Source organism: Ochotona princeps, chromosome 6, assembly GCF_030435755.1.
Source record: "Ochotona princeps isolate mOchPri1 chromosome 6, mOchPri1.hap1, whole genome shotgun sequence".
In the NCBI taxonomy this organism is placed as follows: domain Eukaryota; kingdom Metazoa; phylum Chordata; class Mammalia; order Lagomorpha; family Ochotonidae; genus Ochotona; species Ochotona princeps.
This window is the reverse complement of record NC_080837.1, coordinates 42,489,724-42,513,851: the sequence shown is the minus strand read 5'-3', so window position 1 is coordinate 42,513,851 and position 24,128 is coordinate 42,489,724. Positions and strand designations below refer to the sequence as shown.

Below are 24,128 nucleotides of genomic sequence, written 5' to 3'. Positions count from 1 at the left end.
CATAGTAAGGAAATCGACAGTGATAAAGATATACATAATAAAAGGATGCTACACTACATTTATGTAGTAAATCGGAAACCATATGGAGTCATCCAAAAAGCTTTAAAATACATTAAATAAAAATAAACAGAAGTGGAAAAAAAAACTAGGCAATTGCCCAATTTTGGTAGCAGACTTCAATGTTCCTGTCAGTTATCAATGAAGACTGTACATGCAAAATCAGCAAGGGCATAGAAAACTGAACAATGTCAACCTAATGTATCTAACTGACCAGCAACAACAGACTATACACTCTTGTAAAAACATATGGAATATTATCTAAGATAAATCATATCCTGGGCCATAAATCCATAAATCTAAAAGAGATTTAAAAGCAAAGGATAAAAAACTGAAAATAATAAGTCAGACCAGAAATCAATAGTGAAAGTAACATGAGAACTTCTAAAATAATTGGAAATTAAAACAGCTGTCAATATACTTTCTTATAAAAGGCTACACAATTTCTGTTTTAAGTACCTTAACTCTGTCGTAGCAAAGAAGTGGCCAGAGGTGATACAGAAACATGGTCCTATTTCAATACAACTTTACTTAGAAACACCAAAATGAGCAGCCAAGATATACATATGCATAACATTCTACAAATACTTAAAAACACTTAAATTCAGCTGAGTTTCTGTGCTTTAAACACAACTCACTCTGAAAATCTGATGTTTACTTCCAGTCTTAACTGAAGAGGATGTAACTGTAGCTCTCTTACCATAGTCAGCCCAGGCTGCATTCCAGCACGGATGGCCTCAATCTGCGTGTGAGTGAACTGAATTGTGTTGCTGAAGATAAAAGAACAAATGAGAAGTTGATTAGAAATATAGATAACTAACTTTATTACAAATTTGGTCTACACACCTCCTTTTTATTTGTCCCTGTTCTCCCAATCTATGCTTAATGACTCCCTTCATCTCTACTTCTTATATGGACAACTGAAACGGAAGAAATCTGGATAAACTATTGACTTAGCAACACATTTAGTCCATCCCAAAATTCATTTGTGGCATCAACAATTAGGTCCAATTTAATAACATGAAGGCTAGTTACCAACACACAAGCCAGAAAGATACTTCTAAATGTACCAGTGATAAGAGCCCTGTGCTCAAACTAGGCAGGCCTCTAGCACTTATTTACCTTAGTATTATGAATATGGAATGGTCTAAAATGTCTACCTTGTTCAGATGAGGGAAAAGGTCCAGAAACAGTAGTTGCCTCAAGTTTTAACAGATTTGGAAAACTAATAAAACATTATTAGACCCATCTGAAACAGTTAACCAGGTAGTAAACTTACCGTTTGGGTTGGTTATAAGGATAAGGACCCCTGTTAGGAATAACATGGGGTTCAACAATTAAGGTTTTTGCTTCTTCAGTGTCTTCATCTTCCCCATCTGCATCTTTCCTTTTCTTTCCTTTTCCGCTTCTTACTGGGAAGGTTATTCTAAAAGAAGAACACTTGCGTTCAATTTTATAATTAATAAGAGACTTAGTAAGCACTTACCTTTCGCATGAGATGACATGGAAGATAATCAAAATGAATAAAAAACAATTCAGACCTATAGATACTCACTATCAATATCTATACTTTGAAGCACTTAAAATGGCTCTTAAGGCGATTCTAAATATTATGCATATGCACTCTGAAGTGCTTGTCGTCCTTTATTAAACTGGAGAAGATTCCAGAGACAGGTGCCATCTAAGATGAATCTTGAAGGATTCAGACATTCAAAGTTGGTAAAGGAAGATACTCTAGTACAAACAGCTTAGCTTTGTTGACTTGTAGGGCACATTAGAGACAAGTAAGACTAGACAGAGACTGGTGCTCTGGATGAACTCTCTTTTAAAGCAGTTTCTCAGCTTGGGGTTAGGAAGTGTCTTTCCACAGACACCCGAGGGATGTCAACAAACCTAAAATTATACTAAAACATTAATTTTCCATGTATACTTTTGTACATTTTTTTCACATTTATACAGTTTTTCACATTCTGAAAGGATAGCTAGCACCAAAAAAATCTATGAATCTAAGAGGCTAAGAGGACAGCCCTTATTTGGTAAGCAACAGACACAATCAGCTTTTTGGCTAGGGAGTGAGTGACTCTCGAAGTTTGACCTATGATGGTTAAGAGGTGAGGAAAGTATAAAAATCACTGCCATCACAAAGAGGTAACAATCAAGGACACATTAAAACTATCCTTAAGGCAGAATTTACAACATACACGTTTTTATCTATGTCATAAGAAGTTGTAACAGTAAAAAAGATCAATGAACAGTTTAGAGATTTCAAGTCAGAGGGATCGGAAGACTAATTTTGGCATTGTGATGATTAGGAAGTATGGAAGAAAACTAGGTTTGGCAGTTACAGTAACTTTTTTACTGTGTGTACTTATTTATATTTAAGTCAACTGACAGCTCTGTATTCTAATTTTCAGCTAAAAAATAAGAGTTAAGTCATCACACATAAGTATACTGACCTAATCTAAATGGGAGAATTCAAGTAACAGTCATCAACTGCTTCACATACTGTTCTAACTTCTATTCAAGTTTACAAATCAAATCTTAATCAACCTTAAGTGTAACTAAATCCACATGTCTTACATGCCTAATATGAAAAATCTGAAACCTAAAACGCTCCAAAATTTGTAACATTTTAAGCATCACGGCATTCAAACATTTTACATTTATGCATATTTCTGGATTAGGGATGCTCAATCAGTAATATGTACATAAATATTCCAAAAATCCAGAAAACTCTAAAATCTGAATACTTCTGGTCCCAAGGATTTTGAGTAAGAATAAAGAACTGAAACTGTATTTAAAATTTGTGAGAGAGCAAGGCAAAAAAATTATAAAAATAAAATTTTTCCCTAAAAGTTAAAGGAAATTCATCATCACTCAGCTGTAGGTATACCATGCTAGAATACACATAAAATGTGAAGATATTTCTTCAAATGCTATAAATATGTAATTCTCTTCCAACAAAAAGATATTTACTGATCCCCTGGTAAGACCTAAGATTATTCTTAAAATAGCTTTTACACTCACAATTCAAACATATTCAACTATAATAAGCTTATCCTAGTGATTACATGGTAAAGGAAGAGACTGCCAAAACCAAATCTTCATGTAATACTCAGAACTTACTTCAACTAACATTCCTGTTGGCCTAAAATTGATGGACTCTAGGCTGCTTGAAAGGGATATATACCTGAAAGGGGGTATCTGTAGAGCTGGGTCATCCACAGTCACTTTCACATTATGACCAGGAAAGCTTGCTTTTAAGTGCTCAATGGACAAAAATGTATCATTGAAATCAAGGGTGGCAATCTGATTGGGCATTTTTGAATAATGTGCACTACTTGGGTCCCCATAACCCAAAATGATATCATGAAGCCAGTCGGGTACCACACAATCAGTATTCATCAGGTTCCGAATAGTTTCCAGCACCGCCTGTGAGTAAAAGAACAGAAAAACATTGTTTCAGTAAGACATTTCAAACATTTGCACTCTGCTGGAATGCAGAGCTGGCTGCCCTAATCCAGAATTCCTGAGCGTTTCAGGGCAAGAGGCTATTTTCTGCTGACAGGTGCTTGGCTGGCCTGAATCAACGGCTATATTTTCAGCTGATAGCATACACTGAGTTAAACAGAACACCAAACTTAGCAAGGACAGTTTATCCATCAAGAGTTCACTTAGACAGAATGACACAAACGAGTCCACCACTTGACTCCTATTGAGTAGGATGAAAATCAGACCCAGGCTGACCTAACTGTAAGAGGAAATTATGGAACAAACCCTTAACAAAAATGCTCCATCTAAAAAAAAAAATTCCTGGAGTTCTGCCCTCTTCATATTCCAGTTTTTCAATACTAACATCACATACTATCAGAACCATATTAAAGTATGCCTTAACTAGGAAACATGCCACTATTCAGAAATACCAAAATTAGTACTGTGAAAAATAATAACTGAAAAAAGCAAAGTGAACAGAATGAAGAAAATATCAAAAGAAATTTTAGAACAAATGAGAGCTACAATAAAAAGTCATTACAACAGTTAGCAAACAAATGTTAAAATCAAGTTTAATTCATCACCTTTTCAAAAATCATTTGAACAAAAGATCTATCCTCATTTCCTAATTGGAAATTAGAAAGCCAGGCTATTGATTTCAAACAATAAAATAACCAAATCAACCACTTTTGTCACAAATGTTATACAATCAAACATTTAAAAATAACAAGATAATGAATGCTAACTACAGTTATCTGGCTTCTGTTCTTACATTTACCTCTACCTGAAATTCCTTTATTCAGGTGCCTGGCTACTTGTACATCATTTGTTTAATCTCCACTAACATAATTTCTAGAAAAGTGGGAAGCTTTTCTGGTGCCAACAACAATAAAACATGGAAGTTTAACAAAAAAATTACAAAATATAACAGGAACACAGTTTATGGTAGATGAGAAAGACAGAAGCAGGAGGGCCGTTAATATTAGCAAATGTTTCATGAAGTAAACGGCATTTTAGTTGACTCATGTAAAGAATCCTGAAGGAGCTTTGATCTATTTTTTCATCAATGAAAAGTCAAAGAAAAGTTTCAAGAAGCTAAGTTAAAAGACAGTATCATGGGCCAAGCATGGTAGCTTTGCAGCTAAAATCCTCGCCTTGCATGTGCCAGGATCCCATTTGGGCACCAGTTCATGCTCCAGCTGCTCCACTTTCCATCCAGCTCTCTGCTTGAGGCCTGGGAAAGCAGTAGAGGATGGCCCAAGCCCTTGGGACCTTACACCTGTGTGGGAGACCCAGAAGAAGCTCCCGGCCTTGAATCAGCTCAGCTCTGGCCATTTGTAGCTATTTGGGGAGTGAATCATCGGACGGAAGATTTTTCTCTCTGTCTCTCCTTCTCTCTGCATATCTGCCTTTCCAATAAAAACAAATAAATATCTTAAAAAATCAGCATTGTACAATGGGAGGAGCTCATGTAATGCAGGCTCATGATTGTAAGGAGACACTGAAGAGAGGGAGACAACTGTCAAGCAATAAGCAAACAGGCGAAACCCACAATTTGCAAAACAGAGAAGGAAATGCATGGGAAGCCAGTCTTGCCTGTTACGAAGCACTAACGATACATTCAGTGCATTCTTCCTCGTATTTCTCCACTTTTCTTCAACCAGAATCTGAATGCTTCTTCTGAGCCCCCTTTGACACTTTTACCTACACCTGTTATGGCTTTTGGTACCTTGTAACCTTTTATGGTAGAGTTTTTGGTTTACATTTCTAACTTCCTCATAGTATTGCAAGCTTCCCAAAGGTACAAGCTGTGTCTTATTAATTTTATAAACTCCAGATAACTTAGCACAGCATCAGATGCAGCACAGGCTAAAGAAAATGTTTCAATAAACTGAGAAAAAGCTGTTTCGGTTGTTACTGAAGTGACTGAGGTTCATTTATTGATAACTGACCAAATGTGAGACCATATCAGATACTACAAAACTCGGAAGCTTTTACCATTTCTCCATCCCTCATTCACTCTGTAAATATTTATTACGCACACATGATGTATAGGTGTAGTTTTAAGTGCTAGACCTATCCTGCCAGATAATGACTGCCCTCAAAGACCTTCATTCCAATACAGAAATCAGATAAAATATAATTGTCAGGGCCTTGAGGGGAAAATATAAGGCTAATAAAACAGAGAACGATGAGAAAGTGAGAAGCTGCTGTAAGTAAGGTTGCCAGAAAAGGCTTCTTTTAAGTGGTGACATTTAAGCAGAGCTGGCCATATCAAACGAAGGAACAAACCATGTACATACCTGGGGCAAATCATCCAGGTAGACAGTATACATTATACAAAGTCTTCTTTATTATTGTTAGAACAGCAAAAAGGCCACTATTGCTATCCTGGAGTGAATAATGTTATAAAATGAAGTTGGAGAGATAGTGAGGACAAGTTATGATAGTCTTTTGAACACGGCCTATGGAGCACAACCAGGACCTGAACCCCAGCAGTTGGAAATGAGATGCAGTATTACAAAGGCCATCTTAAGTGTCACACCAAATGTCTGCCAGAGAATCATCTGATGTGATGGGAACAGATACCAAGGTATGATTTATATTTTAAAAGGACAGTGAGCTGCCACGAGAAAAACAACATAAGCAGGAAGACAGGCACGGGTGAGGCCGGGATGCGATCTGATGGTATCCAACATGGCAGCACTGCCTGAGATCAACAGATCATTGACAGGTTGGATGTGGAGGGTTAAATAAAGAGAAATCAAAAGTTCTTCTGTGGTTTTATCTCCGATGACTAGATTGAGATGGAAAGCAACTTCAAGAGGTTTTCTTCTTTTAATTACAAACATGGAAAAAACAAGGTAAAGTTACACAAATATGTAAGAAGCATTGTAAAGAAAAGAAAAAAAGGCAATCTTTCTGAAAAACTAGATGTTATCAGATGCTATGATTGGTCAATATTTAATTTTTCTAGTACAGTTTCAGACAGCAAGTTTCAAAATTTTTCCTTTAGTAAAACTCTTCTCCCAACAAAATTATGAAACTATAGTACCCAAACCTCCTATTCCCTCCCACTAATGAAGGATCTGCAAAGATATTATATGACAGAATTATTCAAAGCCTTTATGCATGCCTAAAGATCTAGAAGTATACCTACTTGACACATAGAAAAGAAGCCCCCGTAAATAACAAAGCCAGTAGTTTTCTTTCCCTTACAATGGGCATAAACAAAGCACCTAACATACAAAACACAAGAGGAAAGAAGATGACCTTTAAATTAACACTTAGATTTGTTTATATGTTTGGTTTTTAAACTCTTTAAAAGGACAAAAAAGATTCAGCATATCAATTTCCAAATATTTCATTTTTACATATTAAGAATAAAAAAGGGTTTAAAACAAACCTTTTTACTAATCAATATCCACGTACTTAGGTATTAAAGTTATAAATTATGTCTTCAGACTTCTATGAAAAAGTATCAAGAGTCCCTAGATTACCTTAAAGTTATTCTCCTTTGGTTTTCTCCTCATTATTATATTGAAAGTGTCATACACATCTTCTGCTCCATTTTGTATAGTGTTGGTCATATCTTGTTGATACTGGTTTGGATCCAAAAACACTCTAAATGTCCTCGACTCTCCTCGAAGATTGGGTCTAGGTTCGGGTCCTAAACATTTTGAAAAAGATCTGTGTTAGAAATAAACTGACCAAAGATTTGTGTAAGAAATAAACTGTTTCAAAAGACCCTGTGCTTTCAAATATCTAACAAAGAAGTTTAGAAATCATGCTACCTATTTTTCAAACTATGAGGTAATAACTTAGAGGTAATTCATGTACAATCCTTTTGTTTTACTTAGTATATACAACAGCTAAAGTTTCCACCTAGGAAGTAAAAAGCGGAAAAAGGCAAAGAAATGTACCGCTCTCTAAACATGCATTTCCCCCCCATTATATGGAACACCATACCGTCTTCAATGACACGCCCTTTATCATCCAGCATGCCCTGGATTTCACAGCCTCTGACATACACCAGGCCAACCTGCTCAATAAATGGTCTCCTTCGGTCAAACTTAGTGCCATAAGGTTTTGTGGGCCGCACAGTAATTAAAAAACACACATCATGTTTACGAAGCCCTGGTAAAACATAAAGACATTTTTGCATTAGAATTTCATTTCTTTCAGACATATGTTGACAAATTATCAACCTGTTATTTTGGAACAGAGATATTAGAAGTATTCAAAATATCAGGAGTGTCAAGGATTATAATTGCATTCTTACACAACTACAGGAATTCCTATAATACTCAATGTCTGAATGTTATAATTAAAATGAAATCCTCTTTATATTAAAATTAGAAAATTTTGTGTCATGAATTCAATTGTGAGTAAGCCCTGCAATTCATGCTATAGCTCCAAAATGGGATGTCTGCCATTATTCTTATTTTTAACATCCTTAATAAGTAATCAAAAATATGGTTGACATACAATTTGTCTGTATATTTAGTAAGCTTCGTATATCAGTTTCAGCTTCCATCAGTGTAATCCTAAATATCGTCTAAACTGTATTTCACTAGAACATGTCCACTTGAGAATAAATCATCGAGGCAGAAAAGTATTGTTTACAGATATCATCTTGAGAAGGATAGTGAGAATGTAGCTTCAGATGGCAAATAGTGCAAACTTTCTGAAGTAAATGTTAAGAAACAGCAGACCCATTTCAAAGTCCACATCTACACATCATTAGTGCAACTAACAGACTCCATGGCCGCCAAGCCCCAAGTACGGTAGACACTGGAAGGCAGGGGACATAAAATAACACCTCACCGCATGTCACGTCACACCACTTACTGGTATAAGTGTAAATTAACAGGTTTTTTTGTTTCGTTGTTTCATTTTGCTTTTTACTTCTAATTGCAGCAACAAAATATATAACTACATCAGTAGTGTCGGTAGCTAACAATATGGGAACCGTTATGATTTAATTTGGAGTTATGTTTGAGTGTCAGAAAAATCGAAAAAAAAACAACTCTGATAATATTGGCTGCAGTTTTATTTATTGGGTGCAATAATTCTGTGCAAAGAAATAGGAGAAGCAGTCAGAATGTAGCAAGAGTAACTGCTGTACTATACGAGTTAATGCTACTTGTATACCCTGCAATAGGCACAACTCATTAAGACTTCGCAGTCGCAGAGCCAAATCAGGCTTTGAGAGGTCATTTAGTCCCTATGCAGGAATCGTTTCTTGGCATCACTGAGGGATGACCACCCAGTCTCTCCTGAAGCACAACACTTCATCTGGGCACATCGTAATTAAAAAAAAAATTCCACATTAAAAAAAATCAAGCAACAAAACAAAAAGCCTCTACTATAATGAACTCTGCTATCTTTTCTGTCAGTCATTTGCAGTTAGTCCATAGCTGTGTTTTCTGAGACAGAATACTTGGGATTACATTTCATTACTGCTGTTTCCTTGATTTTCAGTGTGGATAATAGAGAAACTAAAGCTCCAAGCTTCATACTTTCTTGAAAGGACAAGATCAACGTTTTTCAGCATTTAACAATATCCATAACAAAAAATAAACAAACAAAAAATACCCTAATTCATGACAACATTAATTATCATTTACAGAACCTCTTCATCAATTTTTCCTCCATTTTTTATTTGGTGGCCTCATCAATGTTCAACACTTGTGCTAAATTTTAGCCCTGGCCTACTAGAAAAAATTTCTCTTCCCACTGTACTCCATAATAGGAATCATTTGTTCCACAAGAATCTACTGCCCTGTCTTACTCATCAAAATTCACCCACTCTATTTCTCATTTATCAGAGCAAGAGAGGAGGCAGAAGGCTGTTTCACATCTTAACAGTCACCAAAGCAGTAAGAAAATGGGGTATTTGGATAAAACCTTTTCTCAAGCATTGCTGCTCCTGCTGGTACCCACCATGTCATTTGGGTTTACGACCCAGAATGTAAAACAGCATTTCCTAAGCTTCAATCTATAGTATGTGTGAGATTTTCTCCGGCAACTTAATGTGGCATACCACAAGGTAGAAGGAGATGCAAGAACCCCCACAGGTAGCTAGGAAATTATAAAATGCCCATTCAAAACAAAAGCAGGTAAAACAGTGCCACTGGGAGACAGATACAATCAATGTTTTGAAATCTGTCCTGTTAAGTTTGACAGTATCTGCCTCTAAAAAGAAAACAAATACATGACAGAATTGTTCGCAACATCTTGTCTAGTAAACAAGCAGGGGTAACTGACTAAATTGCTCTGCAATCACTAGATGTCCTTGAGCACCTCTGATTTCACCAATTCTTCTTCCTCACTCCCATTACAAAAATAAACTATTTCTTTTGAATTTTCCAACAAATATGCTTTTCAATCTTTATTTCCAGTTTTCCTGACCTACCCTACTTATATGTGTAAATTATGTATAGATTCTTTTATGAACACTCATGTTTCCATTCTTTTTATATTGAGCCTACGAATCTGTAATTATCTTACAAAGCTAAAGGTGCTTTCATTTCAGCTTTGCAAACTGCAATTTTCAAAACATTCTGAAAGACTGTTTTTAATAAGATAGTAAGATTTAAATATTCCTGCACGATCCTTGTGCTTTACTATTAAAAATCAGAAAGCCAGCTGTTACTCTATAAATCAAATTTCAAAGACAACAATCTAACAGAAGCTTACATTTCATAATTCTGCTTAACACTCTAAGTGAATATTCAAACCTGAAAATACAAAAGGCAAGTATACCTTCTAAAATACTAAATTACCTTCCCATTCATCTTTGATGTGATCTCTAACATTCAGATTGATGGTAACATCCGCACGAACTCGAGTGGGCCAGTTTTCACCTATGTTGGGTTTAGCAACCTCAACTACAGTGAAAGCCACAATGGGCTGGGCCATCCGTGCCCAGCCACCAAACACGACACCACCGTACTCAGACTGCCTGGAAAACAAAGAAATGGATAATTACTCCGACAAGAGAATAGCTTTGGTCCAACTTTCACACAAATAAAACTGGTAACCATACATGTTTAGCTAGTATTTACTTCCTAACATGAATAGCCCTTATTTCTGAACTTTGAAAAAAAAAAAATCCAAACCCCAATATACAGGGAGTAAAAGGATATCCCCCTCTCCTAGGTAATGCTATGGGAATACTAGTATCCTGGAGCTGAGCCATTTTATTAAAGAAAAAACTCCTTCAGCATACTTTTCCACTTCATTGATGTATGAATGATGGAAATTACAAAATTGCAAGAAGTATGGCATGATTTCACAGATATATACATGGTGAAATCCTTACTAAATCAAGCTAGCGAACATGTTCACACATTTAATCACTTTTTTTGTATAATAAAAACTGATCTACTCATTTGGCAAATTTCAAACATAACATTAGCATACAAAATAACATATAACACAAATTACAGCCTTTACATACTGAATATCAAGTGTCTAAAACTTCTGCATAGATTTGTGCCCTCTGATAAACATTTTACTGCTTCCTCCCCAAGCTAAGCCCCAATAACCACCCTTCTTCTAGTTCTGAGAGTTTGACTATTTCAAATTCTAGTGATATGTGAGATTATCAGACTCTGTCTTTCCATCATTTGATCATTTCAGCCAGTATAATGTATTCCAGGTTTGTCCAGGTTGCTGAAAATGGGAGGATTTCCTGCTTCCTTAAGACTGAATTATCCTGTGTATGTATGTATGTATATTGTGTATTCGTGTATACACATACACTTAGATACTTTAGCCAAATACCTCTTAATAAAGACAGCTTCCGTATCTAGCATTGTGTATAATTTGCAACGAATATATAGGTGTGCAGATTTCTTAGAAAGGTGACTGCATTTCTTTTGCATGTTCATTTACCTAGAAGTGGGATTGCTAGATCATATTTTTTAAAAAGAACTTCCATACTATTTTCTGCAATGGTGATAGTCACACTGCCACTAAGAGTACAGCAACCTTGCCAACACTTTTGACTTTCTGATGGTGGCCATTCTATCAGGTGTCTGCTGATAATCTCACTGTGGCTTTGACTGGCCTCCCAGCAACGACACTGAACATAATATCAAATACTTGTTGGCTGACTGTACGCCTGCTTTGAAGAAGTATCTATTCAGGCCCTGCAGCATCTTTAATTGGAACATTTGGAGGCTCTGTATTTTTGTTTTTCTTGCTATTAAATTACACGAGTACCTTAAATATTTTGGCTATTCATCTCCATTGGATATATGATTTGCAAATATTTTTTCCCATTTTATAGGTTTGTCTTTTCATTTTTCTGATCATTTTCCTTGTAGTATAGAAATGCTAGTTTGATATAGTCCCCATTTTATTATTTTTGCTTTTGTTGTTTATGGAAATGCTAGTTTGATATAGTCCCCATTTTATTATTTTTGCTTTTGTTGTTTATGGTCCCAAAAATTCATCATCTTAACCAGTATCATGAAGCTTTCCCCATCTGCATTCACCCAGGAAATGTATATCATGTTTGTGTCTCTAATCTGTTTTTAGTTCATTATTTTGGTTTGGTGTAATAAAGGTATTCAACCTCTTTCTTTTTTGTATGTAGACAAGTGGTTATCTAGTTTTACTAACATCATTTGTTGAAAAGACTATCCTTCAAATATTGTGTATTTGTGGGCCCAGCGGCGTGGCCTAGCGGCTAAAGTCCTCGCCTTGAAAGCCCCGGGATCCCATATGGGCGCCGGTTCTAATCCCGGCAGCTCCACTTCCCAGCCAGCTCCCTGCTTGTGGCCTGGGAAAGCAGTTGAGGACGGCCCAATGCATTGGGACCCTGCACCCGCGTGGGAGACCCGGAAGAGGTTCCAGGTTCCCGGCATTGGATTGGCGCAGCACCGGCCGTTGCGGCTCACTTGGGGAGTGAATCATCGGACGGAAGATCTTCCTCTCTGTCTCTCCTCCTCTGTGTATATCTGGCTGTAATAAAGTGAATAAATCTTTAAAAAAAAAGAGACAAATATTGTGTATTTGTGACAAAGTTGATGACAATAACCTTGATTATAATAACTTTACAATATATTTTAAAATCAGGAAGTGTGATACTTTTAGCTACTCAGCTTCTTCCATGTTACTAATTAGTGTTCTTTCATTTCAGCTTGAAGACTTCCCTTTCGTATTTGGGTAAGATGGTGTGGTGCTGATCAAATCCCTCATCGTCACTGCTGGACCTCTTCAGGGTTCCTAACACTCTGACCCTATGAAGAAGGTAAACATGGTCCATAGACAATCCTTTGTTGGGAAGCTACTTTAATATTTACCTTTTTCTCTTCCTCATCAAGATAGTCTCTATTTTTACTGTTTTATCTCTATATTTTCAGTATCACTATAAGTTATTTCAAATATATTTTATAATAAATTATGATTTGAAAAAAATTTAAAGCAAGCAAACTGTATCTATACAAATGTTTCCTTTGAGAAGGAACATTACATGATTTAAATCATTTAATCAAATTTTTAAAAATATTCAAATCATTTATAAGACGCTGTTACAGGTCAGCATAAAAATACTCATTATTCTTCCATGTTAGTCTAACTAGTGCTTTAGTTTTTAAATGAAGCAGTATGGAAATATGTAATATAAAAACTACAGCAGCACTTGAAAATGAGAAATTACTGTCCAAACTGTAATACTTACAAAGATAAATCACATCACATGTATATGCTTTGTTTCACAATAAAAATCCACAGAACTTGGCAGCACTACAGGGAGAAACTATTCAAAAGTTCTGTAATTCAATGAGTTGATTAGTACTGGAACATTATGTTAGCTTTAAATACTTGTGAAATAACTTTCTATCATTTCATTTCTCACAGCTTAACTGTAAAGAAGTTACACTGCAGTATAATTTATACATCATAAAACTCATGCAATATAATGTTCAATTCAATGATTTCTGGTAAATTTATGAGCTTGTATCAATCACCAAAATCCGATTTTAGAACATTTTCATTACCCGTACAAAATATCTCCAAGGTCCAACAGCAGTCAATTCCCATTCTCATCCCTAGGCAATCACTAATTTACTTGCATTACTCCTCTTTCTTACAAAATCCACTTGACACGTAAAGCACTAGAAAACACAGACTTTAGCTTTTTACAAGCACATCCTTTCTTACTGTTGCTCAGTGGCTTTAGCAACCTGAAAACACAATCGGAACCATACGATGAGTAAAAATATCCCTACTCTCAGGATACACGGTCAGAAGAAACAGAGTTTTCAATCGTAGGCATTAGAAATGTACACTTGGAATTATTTGCTCATATGTGATAGCTCTAACTTCCAAGAATGACATTTCTTTTCTCTGGCCATAAAATGGTAAAAATTTAAAAAGTTCCTTCGTTAGCAAATCATGAGGATTCTTTTGGTTGTATAGGAAGTTAGGCAAAATGTATATTAATTCTCTTTGTTGAACTGTTATTTAGTAAATCCCTAACAAATTCCCCAAGCACTCCCCTGGAGTACAATGGGCAATAATTCCAGCAAAGCTGTGGGCAGGGAAGATCAGCCTGTGGGTATACAAATTTCAGAGTGCTAGCCTGCCTACTGACTCAACTGATTATTAAGTCAAAATATTAAGGGCTGTGTGCTTTATAGTCTCACCCAGAATAACTTTTCACATAATAATTAAAAAAATAGAACTGTGTATAAAATATGGAAGTAAAAAATAGAGCTTAATTACAGTGCCTATGGGTAGCTTTCTGTAATGAGGAAGAAAAGAGGCCTGGGAACTACCTGAATCTACTTATACTAAAAAATTGTTGAACTTTTCAAATAAAACATAGTATAACTGGATATGCATTATATGATGTCATTATAACACAATTTTTAAAAAGTTCATTTCATGGGCCCGGCACGGTGGCATAGCAGCTAAAGTCCTTGCCTTGAACGCCCCGGAATCCCATATAGGTGCCGGTTCTAATCCCGGCAGCTACATTTCCCATCCTGCTCCCTGCTTGTGGCCTGGGAAAGCAGTCGAGGACGGCCCAAGGCCTTGGGACCCTGCACCCGTGTGGGAGACCCTAAGAACTCCTGGCTCCTGGTTTTGGATTGGCGCGGCACCGGCTTTTTGCAGTCACTTGGGGGGTAAATCATCAGATGGGATAGATTTCTCTCTGTCTCTCTTCCTCTCTGTATATATGACTTTCCAATAAAAATATATAAAATCTTAAAAAAAAAATAACTTCATTCATTTATGATTACTTATGATATGTAACTTATCTCTACCTTTGACTTACATAAAGTAACGACTAAAGAGCATTTACCCAAAGTCAGTCATGTCTAAACAACAAATTTAACCTTCAGAAATCCCATCCTATAGAACTGCATATGTTAACTGGAATGGAAGACTTTTCTTAGCCAAAGGAATCCCAGACATGAGCTAGCAGGTAGGAGTCATGTTTAAAGAGAAGAGTTACTCAAATAACTAGATCTACTCAAATAGTCCCAAAAGTAAATCCTGATGATTTGCTGTCTTTAAGCCACCTACAGATGGAGGGCCAGCGAAGATTTTGCAGTGTCCCCATCCCTGTGATGGCCAGCAGCATTCCCTATCCCCGAGAAAGGCTGGCTGAGACAAGACGGCAGTCCCAAGAGCAGCCAGGATGGAACACCGACCATGAGCTGCAAGCAGTACACTGTCCTGCCTGGCACAGGCCTGCTCCTCAGCCCGTACCTTTCCCTCTTTGTCTTTTTTTCAGTGTCCAGCTCACTCTACATTTCTTCCTTTACTTCTCCTCCCTCAACCCTATAACCCTATCCTCACCCCAATACCCAGATATACATTTACACTTAGCACTTTTGAGGTATTTTAATTTACATTGAAGAATTCAGAACAGGGTTGATATCTTCTATTTTAGAGGACAGTTTCACGTCAGGTATATTATTTCTAAAAACACGAAGTTTTTATGAAGTGTATTTCGATACACTTCGGAGAGAAGTATATCAATCACTGTTGTATTCCTTTTTATAGGTTGAACTAGTTTACTAACCATGGCTTCATTCTGCTGACACTATCCTCAATGTCTTGTCTAATTTCATAAGTTGATTCCAAGCGGAAAAGATTAAAATTCCTTAGGAGGTAGTCATGAAGAGTCAAAAACTGCAAATTTAACTTTGGAAGAGCAAGACAACCTGAAAAGAAAAACAGTGTTTATTATATCTGTTATCCTGTTAATCAGACACCTGTTCTACACATTTAAAAAATTTAACTACAAATTTGAAAAGAATCTAAAATCTCTGACCATATTTGTTCATATATTGTCTTTATCATTACACAGAAGTTGATGAATTTAACATATTCTATCAAGAATTAGAGATGAAGAATGAGTTTTATAAATCTTTTCAATCTATCAGTGATTCATGCAAACTGTGCTTCTTAAAAGTATCGGAAAATATTTGACACTAACATAGCCTCAAGTATATTAGAAATTCTGCTTTAGCAACTCATTTTCATTTGGGAAAATCGTTTCAAAATTAATGAACTAACTTAAGAGGCAGAGAGACAGAGGTCAAAGAGTCACAGAGACAGTGGAAGCAAGCTCCCGTCCACTGGTGGCTTCCCAAGCGCCTGCAAGGCGAGGGACTGGAATGAGCTCCCAGACAGGTGCCTGAAACCCGAGTGACGAGCTGCCAACATACCCTGCAGAGTCTGCACTAGCAGCAAGTTGGACTCGGGAACACAGCTAGCTACTGAACTCATGCACTCTGATATGGCCACATGCATCTCAACCAGTGTCTTCACTACTAGGTAAAATAACCATCCACTACTTGGCAAATTTAAAGTGATAATGCTACTCCCAAACTTATCTCATAATAAAACAGATGGTGAAAATGAAAACTATATTATAAACTGATCTCAAATTACTACTACCGTGCTCTGAATTTGCCTTCTGACTAACTTAAACAACAGGGCAATGTCTACATTGCTTGTAGACAGCTTCTTCCATACCTTGATATTCTTTACATTATGCTCACTTAACACCATTTCTCTTGTGTAGTAAATAATCAAGCATTCTGTAGCAATGTCAATTTGTTTTCTTGTTGTTAAAAAAAGAACACCAAAAGACATCTTTCTGACAAATGATTATTTTGATCTTACTCATCCATACCACCAAAGCAATAATGAACTCAAAGGCAACAAATATTGGTGTGTAAATATTTAACATCACTTACAAGTTCTGACTTGTAAACTGACTCAATTTCTTTTAGGCCATTTTTTCCATACCACATTTTAGTTAAAAATTATCAACATTTTGTGATATCACTCTATTAAAAAAAATGTATACCAATATGAAAACAGAAATTGTACCTCCTACCACCAGCAAGAATCTTGCCAAAGGAGAACCTGTGGCCTAATCACGCCTCTGCATGCAGGCGCCAATTTACAAGAAAGGCAAACATTAGGTGAATATGCCACTCTGTACCGTTAGTATTCAACCAGAAAAATTTACACCGAGGATCCCTGTAGATCAAATAACCAAGCCCCTCCAAAGAGGAAGAAAGAAAAGCGATAAAAAGGGATACCAGGAAGATACTTTCCAAGAAAACTTTTTAAACACTTTGTCAGCTGACCCAGAACCCTCTGATAAACTGTTCTTACAGTTCCTGCTCATATCTGAAAATAAATGCTTCCTAGCTTTTACAATAATCACTATCTCAAAATCTTTGTAGTTTCAGCATCCAAGTGTGTATTTCTATACATTACTCACTACATGAACATAAAACGACAGGAAGACTTCCTATCCTGAAATGTGGCACAATTTCAGTGCACTGGTATGACTGAAATTACAGACTATTCCACGTCTCTGAAGTCATTATTTTCTCTTAAGTTAATACACCAATACTCATACTTGTGATGTCTTTAAAATACCTGCATTTTTAAAAAGTTATCATTATTCAAAAGATTTCCTGTGAAATTTCTTTTGAACCATTTCTTCAAAATACGTCAAAATGTACTTTTCTCTATATTCAGTTGTAGCAAGTTCTCATCCTCAGAGGATAAGCAAAAAGCATTTAAAATAAATAGGTGAATAAACTGGATTAGAATCATTTTGCATTACAACTAAGGGTTCATGCCCGACTGTTGATAGTGCCCTTTCTGGTGATCGTCACCTGCCTCTAACAGCAGGCAGGAGAAAACTGAAAACTTCGTATCTACCCAATACAATCTGTCTAGTGACACAATCAAAGTCACACTTCCTGCATTATTAGGTCTCCTTAAAAAAACAGTCATAATTGGGCCCAGCGGCGTGGCCTAGCAGCCAAAGTCCTCGCCTTGAACACACCAGGATCCCATATGGGCGCCGGTTCTAATCCCCGGCAGCTCCACTTCCCATCCAGCTCCCTGCTAGTGGTCTGGGAAAGCAGTTGAGGACGGTCCAAAGATTTGGGACCCTGCACCCACGTGGGAGACCCGGAAGAGGTTCCAGGTTCCTGGCTTTGGATTGGCACAGCACCGGCCGTTGTGCTCACTTGGGGAGTGAATCATCAGACGGAAGATCTTCCTCTCTGTCTCTTCTCTCTGTATATCTGACTTTGTAATAAAAATAAATAAATTAAAAAAAAAAAAACAGTCGTAATTATTTTTTGGTCAAGGTATAAGTGTGAGTATTCAAGTATACCTCAATTAAGAAAAAAAAATCCTTAGTACTAAGCATTCAAAATACAAAAAATTTTCTAGATATTAAAGTTCAACTTTGGGGTATCAGAAATAAGTACATAAACTGGATTATATTTTCATTGATAACATGATTAATACTAAATTAAGTTTCAAGATGTACACCTGAACTCTATATTTTTTTGTCATACCTTCCCCAGAATAATACTCAGTTGGAACAATATTTTCATCCCATATAATTTTTTCTGTTGGATACAAAGGCATCTGGTTCAACTGCTGAATCTGAGAAATTCGACGTTCATGACGAGATACCTAAAAGAAAACAGGCTCAAAGTTAGAAGCATCTTCTTTCAATCAAAATAATTTATCAAGATATTCAACATGAAGTATGGAAAAAGAAGTTATCCTTTTAGGTACTACAGCACTTTGAGGGTTTTTTTCTTTTGTTTTGTTTTTTCCCCACTTTATCAAAGATCAAAGAGGTACCAATAATCAAGGACTTAACTAATGTGCCATTCACCTCAGGTTTCTTATGAAAATCAAAGTAATGCAAGACAATGTCAAAGTTACAGGCATGTGTCAGGAGCTCAAAAACTATGGGACCTGGTATTAAACATTGTAAAGAAAAAAAAAACTTAAAATGCTTTATTAGTTTTCATTAAACAGCTGTTATATAACCTTGAAAGTATGTGAAAACCCCTTGTAAAATAAATTATCCTCTTCAATGATGGTCTCTGCACCTGAATATTATAATCTAGATCAAATACGAAAAACAAGTTTGTTACCTAATTAGTAATGTTGACACAGTGGTATATTTGAAAAAGGTATCAAATTTTCCTCAGTGAAGAATGTTAATATGATCATTTTAAGGATCTATTTTATTTATTCGAAAGCGTGACAGAGATAGGGAGATATCTCCTATCTGCTAGTTTCTCTGCAAATGGTTGCACTGGCGAGGGCTGAACCATGCCAAGCCCAGGGAGCTAGATCGGGAGGTTGAGCAGCCAGGACTCGAACCAGTGCTCATATGAGATAATGGCATTTGCAGGCCATGTCTTATCTTGCTGCACCACAAGACCAGCCCCAACAATATCTGTATTTCAACTACTAATCATAATTTGTGTGTGAGAAGAATCCAAGGTCTGGGAAATCCTTTAGGAAAAGGAAGAAACAAAAGATAATGCTATAACACTATGGATTTTAAAAATTAAATTATCTTTTGTCATGCCTTATCTAACTTTCATGGATAAAATTCTAGGTCTAGGTATGCATATCTTCATATTAATTCTAATATTTCTTAATAATGTTCAAAAGTAACACACATATGAAAATTAATGTTATATTCTGCACATTGAAAAAAAAGTCTAGGTCTAAGACCCTAAAAGACACAAGATGAATTTTATACTCCTATCAGAAACATTCCTGGAAAAAAAGTCCTGACTTATTTCTTTAGAAAAGAATTATTAATTCCAAAAATCTCACAAGAGATTTCACTTTGTCCAAAGACAGCCCGAGGACTGTTTGAGAGGCATTTCTCATCAGACAGTGAACAGTGAAGAAGGCAGGCAAACGTGGTGGACCAAGACATACTTCATCCAAGTATACTAATAAAAATTTTCCATATTTGAATTAACTTAAAACCCTTCCCCAGATGGCACTTAAACACCTGTCACTAGGCTTAACCACCTGTTACAAATAGTTTTGTGTCACTGAGTCAATATGAGCACATGTTTTCTATCTTATAGTGAGAGACTGCTTTTAACATCTCTATTAAAAGTAGTAGCTTGGAAAATAAATCATAGTCAACCTACTATGGTTCCATATGTCTAAGAAAAATACATACATACAGCATACGTTTATTTAAAAATTAAAATGTCTGAAACATGAAAAACTATTCAATCTTAAGTAAACAAAGATTACAACAAACAATTATTGTTTTTAACTCATCAGATGAGCAAACTGGGAAAGTGGTAAAAGAACCAGAGCTGGTAAGAGGTTAGGGAGACACGTTAGCACATTATTTGTGGGAATACACATCTTTTGAAGGATAATCTGACATCACATTTACATGCTGAATAAGCACACATCTCAAATTATTTCACTTCTAGGTATCTGTCTTAAACTTTCACAAATGGGCATCAAAAGAAAACAAATAAACAAACAACAACAAAAAACCCACATACAGATGGATTGTACCATTATCTGTAAAAGTGTAAAGTGTTAAAACAACCTAAAATTTCACTAGCCAGGGTATAGTTAAACATTCACCTGTTTAATAAAAATATTATGCGGAAGCTGAAAATAAGATGTTTCTACACTACAAAAGTGAACTGAACCCCAAACATAATATTAGATGAAGATAAAAAGAAGCTATAGAACAATATAGCACGGCTCAATTTATGTTGAAAAAAATACACAAAACTGGATTCCTACTATATAATAGGTATTTACAAATGTATGAATAAACAATACTAAAAGAACTAGTTTTGATGCATGCATTTCTAAATTATAACAAAATATGCTTCTGAATTATACACTTAAATAAGAATCATAATTTTTTAAAAATCCAGGATACAGTTTACAGTGATTACCTGAGGACTGCAATGAGAGATCAGAAGGGAATGTGACTGTCATTCCTAAATACATCAGTATTGTTTTCCTTTACAAAATGAAACACCACTTTGATTTGAAAACTTTGAAACAAAACTTTTAAAAATAAGTTTTAATTAATATTTCGTCATCTAAAATGGTGAAAAAGAAGTCCTGGAATTCAACCAGTGGATCAGTGATACCTTACTATATTGCTACTTGCTTTTTAAGTGTACTTATTTTACTTGAAAGTCAGAGTTAACAGAGAGAAAATACCCTTTCATCTGCTGGTTTATTCCCCATTTGGCCGTAACAGCCAGAACTCGGCTAGTCTGAAGCTGGGGCCCAGGAGCTGCTTCTAGGTATCACGTGTGGGTGCAGAGGCAAAGGCCTTGAGTTTTCCTCTGTTGCCTGCCCAGGCCACCAGCAAGGAGCAAAACTGGAAGTGGAAGAACTGGGACTTGTACTGGTACCAAAGGTAGAGAATTAGCCTGTTAAAAGTCCACCATGCCGAACGGGATAGGTTGCTGTATTTCTAGACAATCCTGGAATTTTTCTAGTGGTGTAGCTATGCGTTAATATACAAGACACTATCCTGAAATCATCACAAAAAATTGGTCATAAGCCATAAAGCAGTCTGAGAAATAAAGGATTTGAGAAAATATATTCAAGAGATGAGATAACAAACTTGACAAAAATAAAACTGAAGAGAAAAAAAATCAAATAACATAATTCAAAACAAGAAGAAATTATGTACTTAATTTTTTAGCCCAGAAGAAGTTTTTGCCAACCTATATATTTATGAACAGCTTATAAAACCAAGACAAAACACAGAACATTAATATTTACCAGCAATTCAAGAAGAAATTCTTTATCAAAAGTTGTGTCTTCATCTTTGGGAAGCGTTGGTAACAAGCAGAGATATGATGCCACCTGGTGGAGTGTGTTTGAACTACACAACAAAGAAAAATGGATTCTTAGCAACTTCCTTTACTTTTCTTTTTTTTTTTTTTTTTTTTTTTTTTTTTAAAGATTTTATTGTTATTGGAAAGCCGGGTATACAGAGAGGAGGAGAGACAGAGAGGAAGATCCTCCATCCGATGTTTCACTCCCCAAGTGAGCCGCAATGGGCCGGTACGCGCCGATCCGATGCCAGGAACCTGAAACCTCCTCCAGGTCTCCCACGCGGGTGCAGGGTCCCAAAGCCTTGGGCCGTCCTCGACTGCTTCCCCAGGCCACAAGCAGGGAGCTGGATGGGAAGTGGAGCTGCCGGGATTAGAACCGGCGCCCATATGGGATCCCGGGGCGCTCAAGGCAAGGACTTCAGCCGCTAGGCCACGCCGCCGGGCCCAAAATGAGGTTTATTCTTTTTTTTTTTTTTTTTTTTTTAAAGATTTATTTTATTTTTATTACAAAGTCAGATATACTGAGAGGAGGAGAGATAGAGAGGAAGTGGAGCTGCCGGGATTAGAACCAGCGGCCATATGGGATCAAGGCGAGAACCTTAGCCACTAGGCCACGCTGCCGAGCCCCAATAACTTCCTTTACTTTTCAAATACATTTTTCTAGACAGCTTAAAAAGTAAATTCAATCCTATGACATGAGTAGCAAATACCAAATATCAGCAATAAAAATGAAACCTTTACATTCAGGGTACCTAGACCTTACAAGATATCTGCAACGACTTCAGTATAAACACTAAGGCATTACTTTTCCCTCACTGCCTCTACATGCTTATCTACAGTGAGGATTCAAAAACAATGGCAAATAAAGATTCTGGTATGATCCCAGGCAGCACACGGATCTCTACCAAAAGCAGAAATGGTATTAGCACATTACAAAAAGTTCATCAAAAAAAACTAAAAAGTTGGGCCCGGCGTGGCCTAGCGGCTAAAGTCCTCGCCTTGAAAGCCCTGAATCCCATATGGGCACCGGTTCTAATCCTGGCAGCTCCACTTCCCATCCAGCTCCCTGCTTGTGGCCTGGGAAAGCAGTCGAGGACGGCCCAGAGCCTTGGGACCCTGCACCCACGTGGGAGACCCGGAAGAGGTTCCAGGTTCCCGGCATTGGATTGGCACAGCACTGGCCCGTTGCGGCTCACTTGGGGAGTGAAACATCAGACGGATGATCTTCCTCTCTGTCTCTCCTCCTCTCTGTATATCTGGCTGTAATAAAATGAATAAATCTTTAAAAAAAAAAAAACTAAAAAGTAAGCTCATCTTCTTCCTGCAGACACAAATTCATGCAATTGTTTTTTGAAATATTCCCTCCCAATAATTTCTGAAAATGCTCTATATTGCTCTCATCCAGGCAGTTATTTTAAAATGCAGTTTTGTTTAGGAATTATTAATATTATTAAATTTAGATCACAGAATATCCAGGTTTTAAAAATTCCATGAAGAAAAATGGGAAATACAACTTGGTACACAAATTTCACTTCAAAAAATGATCGACTGACTATAATAAAGTAATTGTGCATTGGATAAGCAGCACTTCTTTTTTTTCAAAACTAAAAGAAACAAACCTATACTTTAAGAAAACAAGTGCTAGTGTTTGCTGACACTGATAAAATCTGAAGTTCCAGTTGAGACATCACCTCACTGAAAAACTTGCATTCACCGTCATGAACTTAACATCCTTCTATCCGATCAGTTCCATCATTCCCCAGGATTACCTCCCACTACTTCACAGCCCATCCCAGTGCCTGGCACCTACACATCTGCTTTCAATCTCTCTCATTTTTCCTTTTCCAGAAGGTCAAATAAACGCAATTGCCCGTCTCACAATGGCTGCTTTTATTTTGCATAAGGCATTAGGACTCACATACACGCTGCAGTAGTATTCCATTGTATGGATAGATCATAGTGTGTGTCTACCTAGCCAGCAGCTGAAGGATACTGGTGTATTCCAGCTTTGGACAATTAAGAAAGCCACTACATGCTTTCATGCACATATTCTTGTGAGAACAGTTTTCACTTCTTTTGGGCAAATCTAACTTGCAAATGCTAACACATATGTGGGATCTTCAAAAAGTTCATGGAAAATGTGTATTATGAAAAAACTGTATGGAACTTAATGTTTTCCATCAAACTGAACACTTTCAATTCTACTTCCCATAAACTTTTTATGATACCCTTGTATATATATACATATAGGTATGATGGGATCCCATATTATTTTTGCATCAAAAGAAATCTATTCTTTCTTTAAGAAAATTTATTTTTGTTTGCAAGGAAGAGTGACACACAGAGAGAAGCGGAGAGCAAGAGGAGTCTTCTACCTGCTAGTTTACTTTCACCCTGAACCTTCAACTC

At 36.5% G+C, this 24,128-nt stretch overlaps 1 protein-coding gene across 1 annotated transcript in view; it reads right to left on the bottom strand.

Moving 5' to 3' along the window:
- Nucleotides 1-24,128, bottom strand: part of AQR (aquarius intron-binding spliceosomal factor) — an 85,095-nt gene that overhangs the window by 31,177 nt on the left and 29,790 nt on the right. The window contains exons 14-22 of the mRNA XM_004578440.3: nucleotides 21,664-21,766; nucleotides 18,417-18,537; nucleotides 15,599-15,740; nucleotides 10,338-10,516; nucleotides 7,519-7,686; nucleotides 7,050-7,219; nucleotides 3,248-3,489; nucleotides 1,337-1,483; nucleotides 758-827 (exon numbers count right to left, since the gene is read on the bottom strand). Coding sequence (XP_004578497.3) covers nucleotides 758-827; nucleotides 1,337-1,483; nucleotides 3,248-3,489; nucleotides 7,050-7,219; nucleotides 7,519-7,686; nucleotides 10,338-10,516; nucleotides 15,599-15,740; nucleotides 18,417-18,537; nucleotides 21,664-21,766 — 1,342 coding nt within the window. The remainder of the gene's footprint in view (nucleotides 1-757; nucleotides 828-1,336; nucleotides 1,484-3,247; nucleotides 3,490-7,049; nucleotides 7,220-7,518; nucleotides 7,687-10,337; nucleotides 10,517-15,598; nucleotides 15,741-18,416; nucleotides 18,538-21,663; nucleotides 21,767-24,128) is intronic.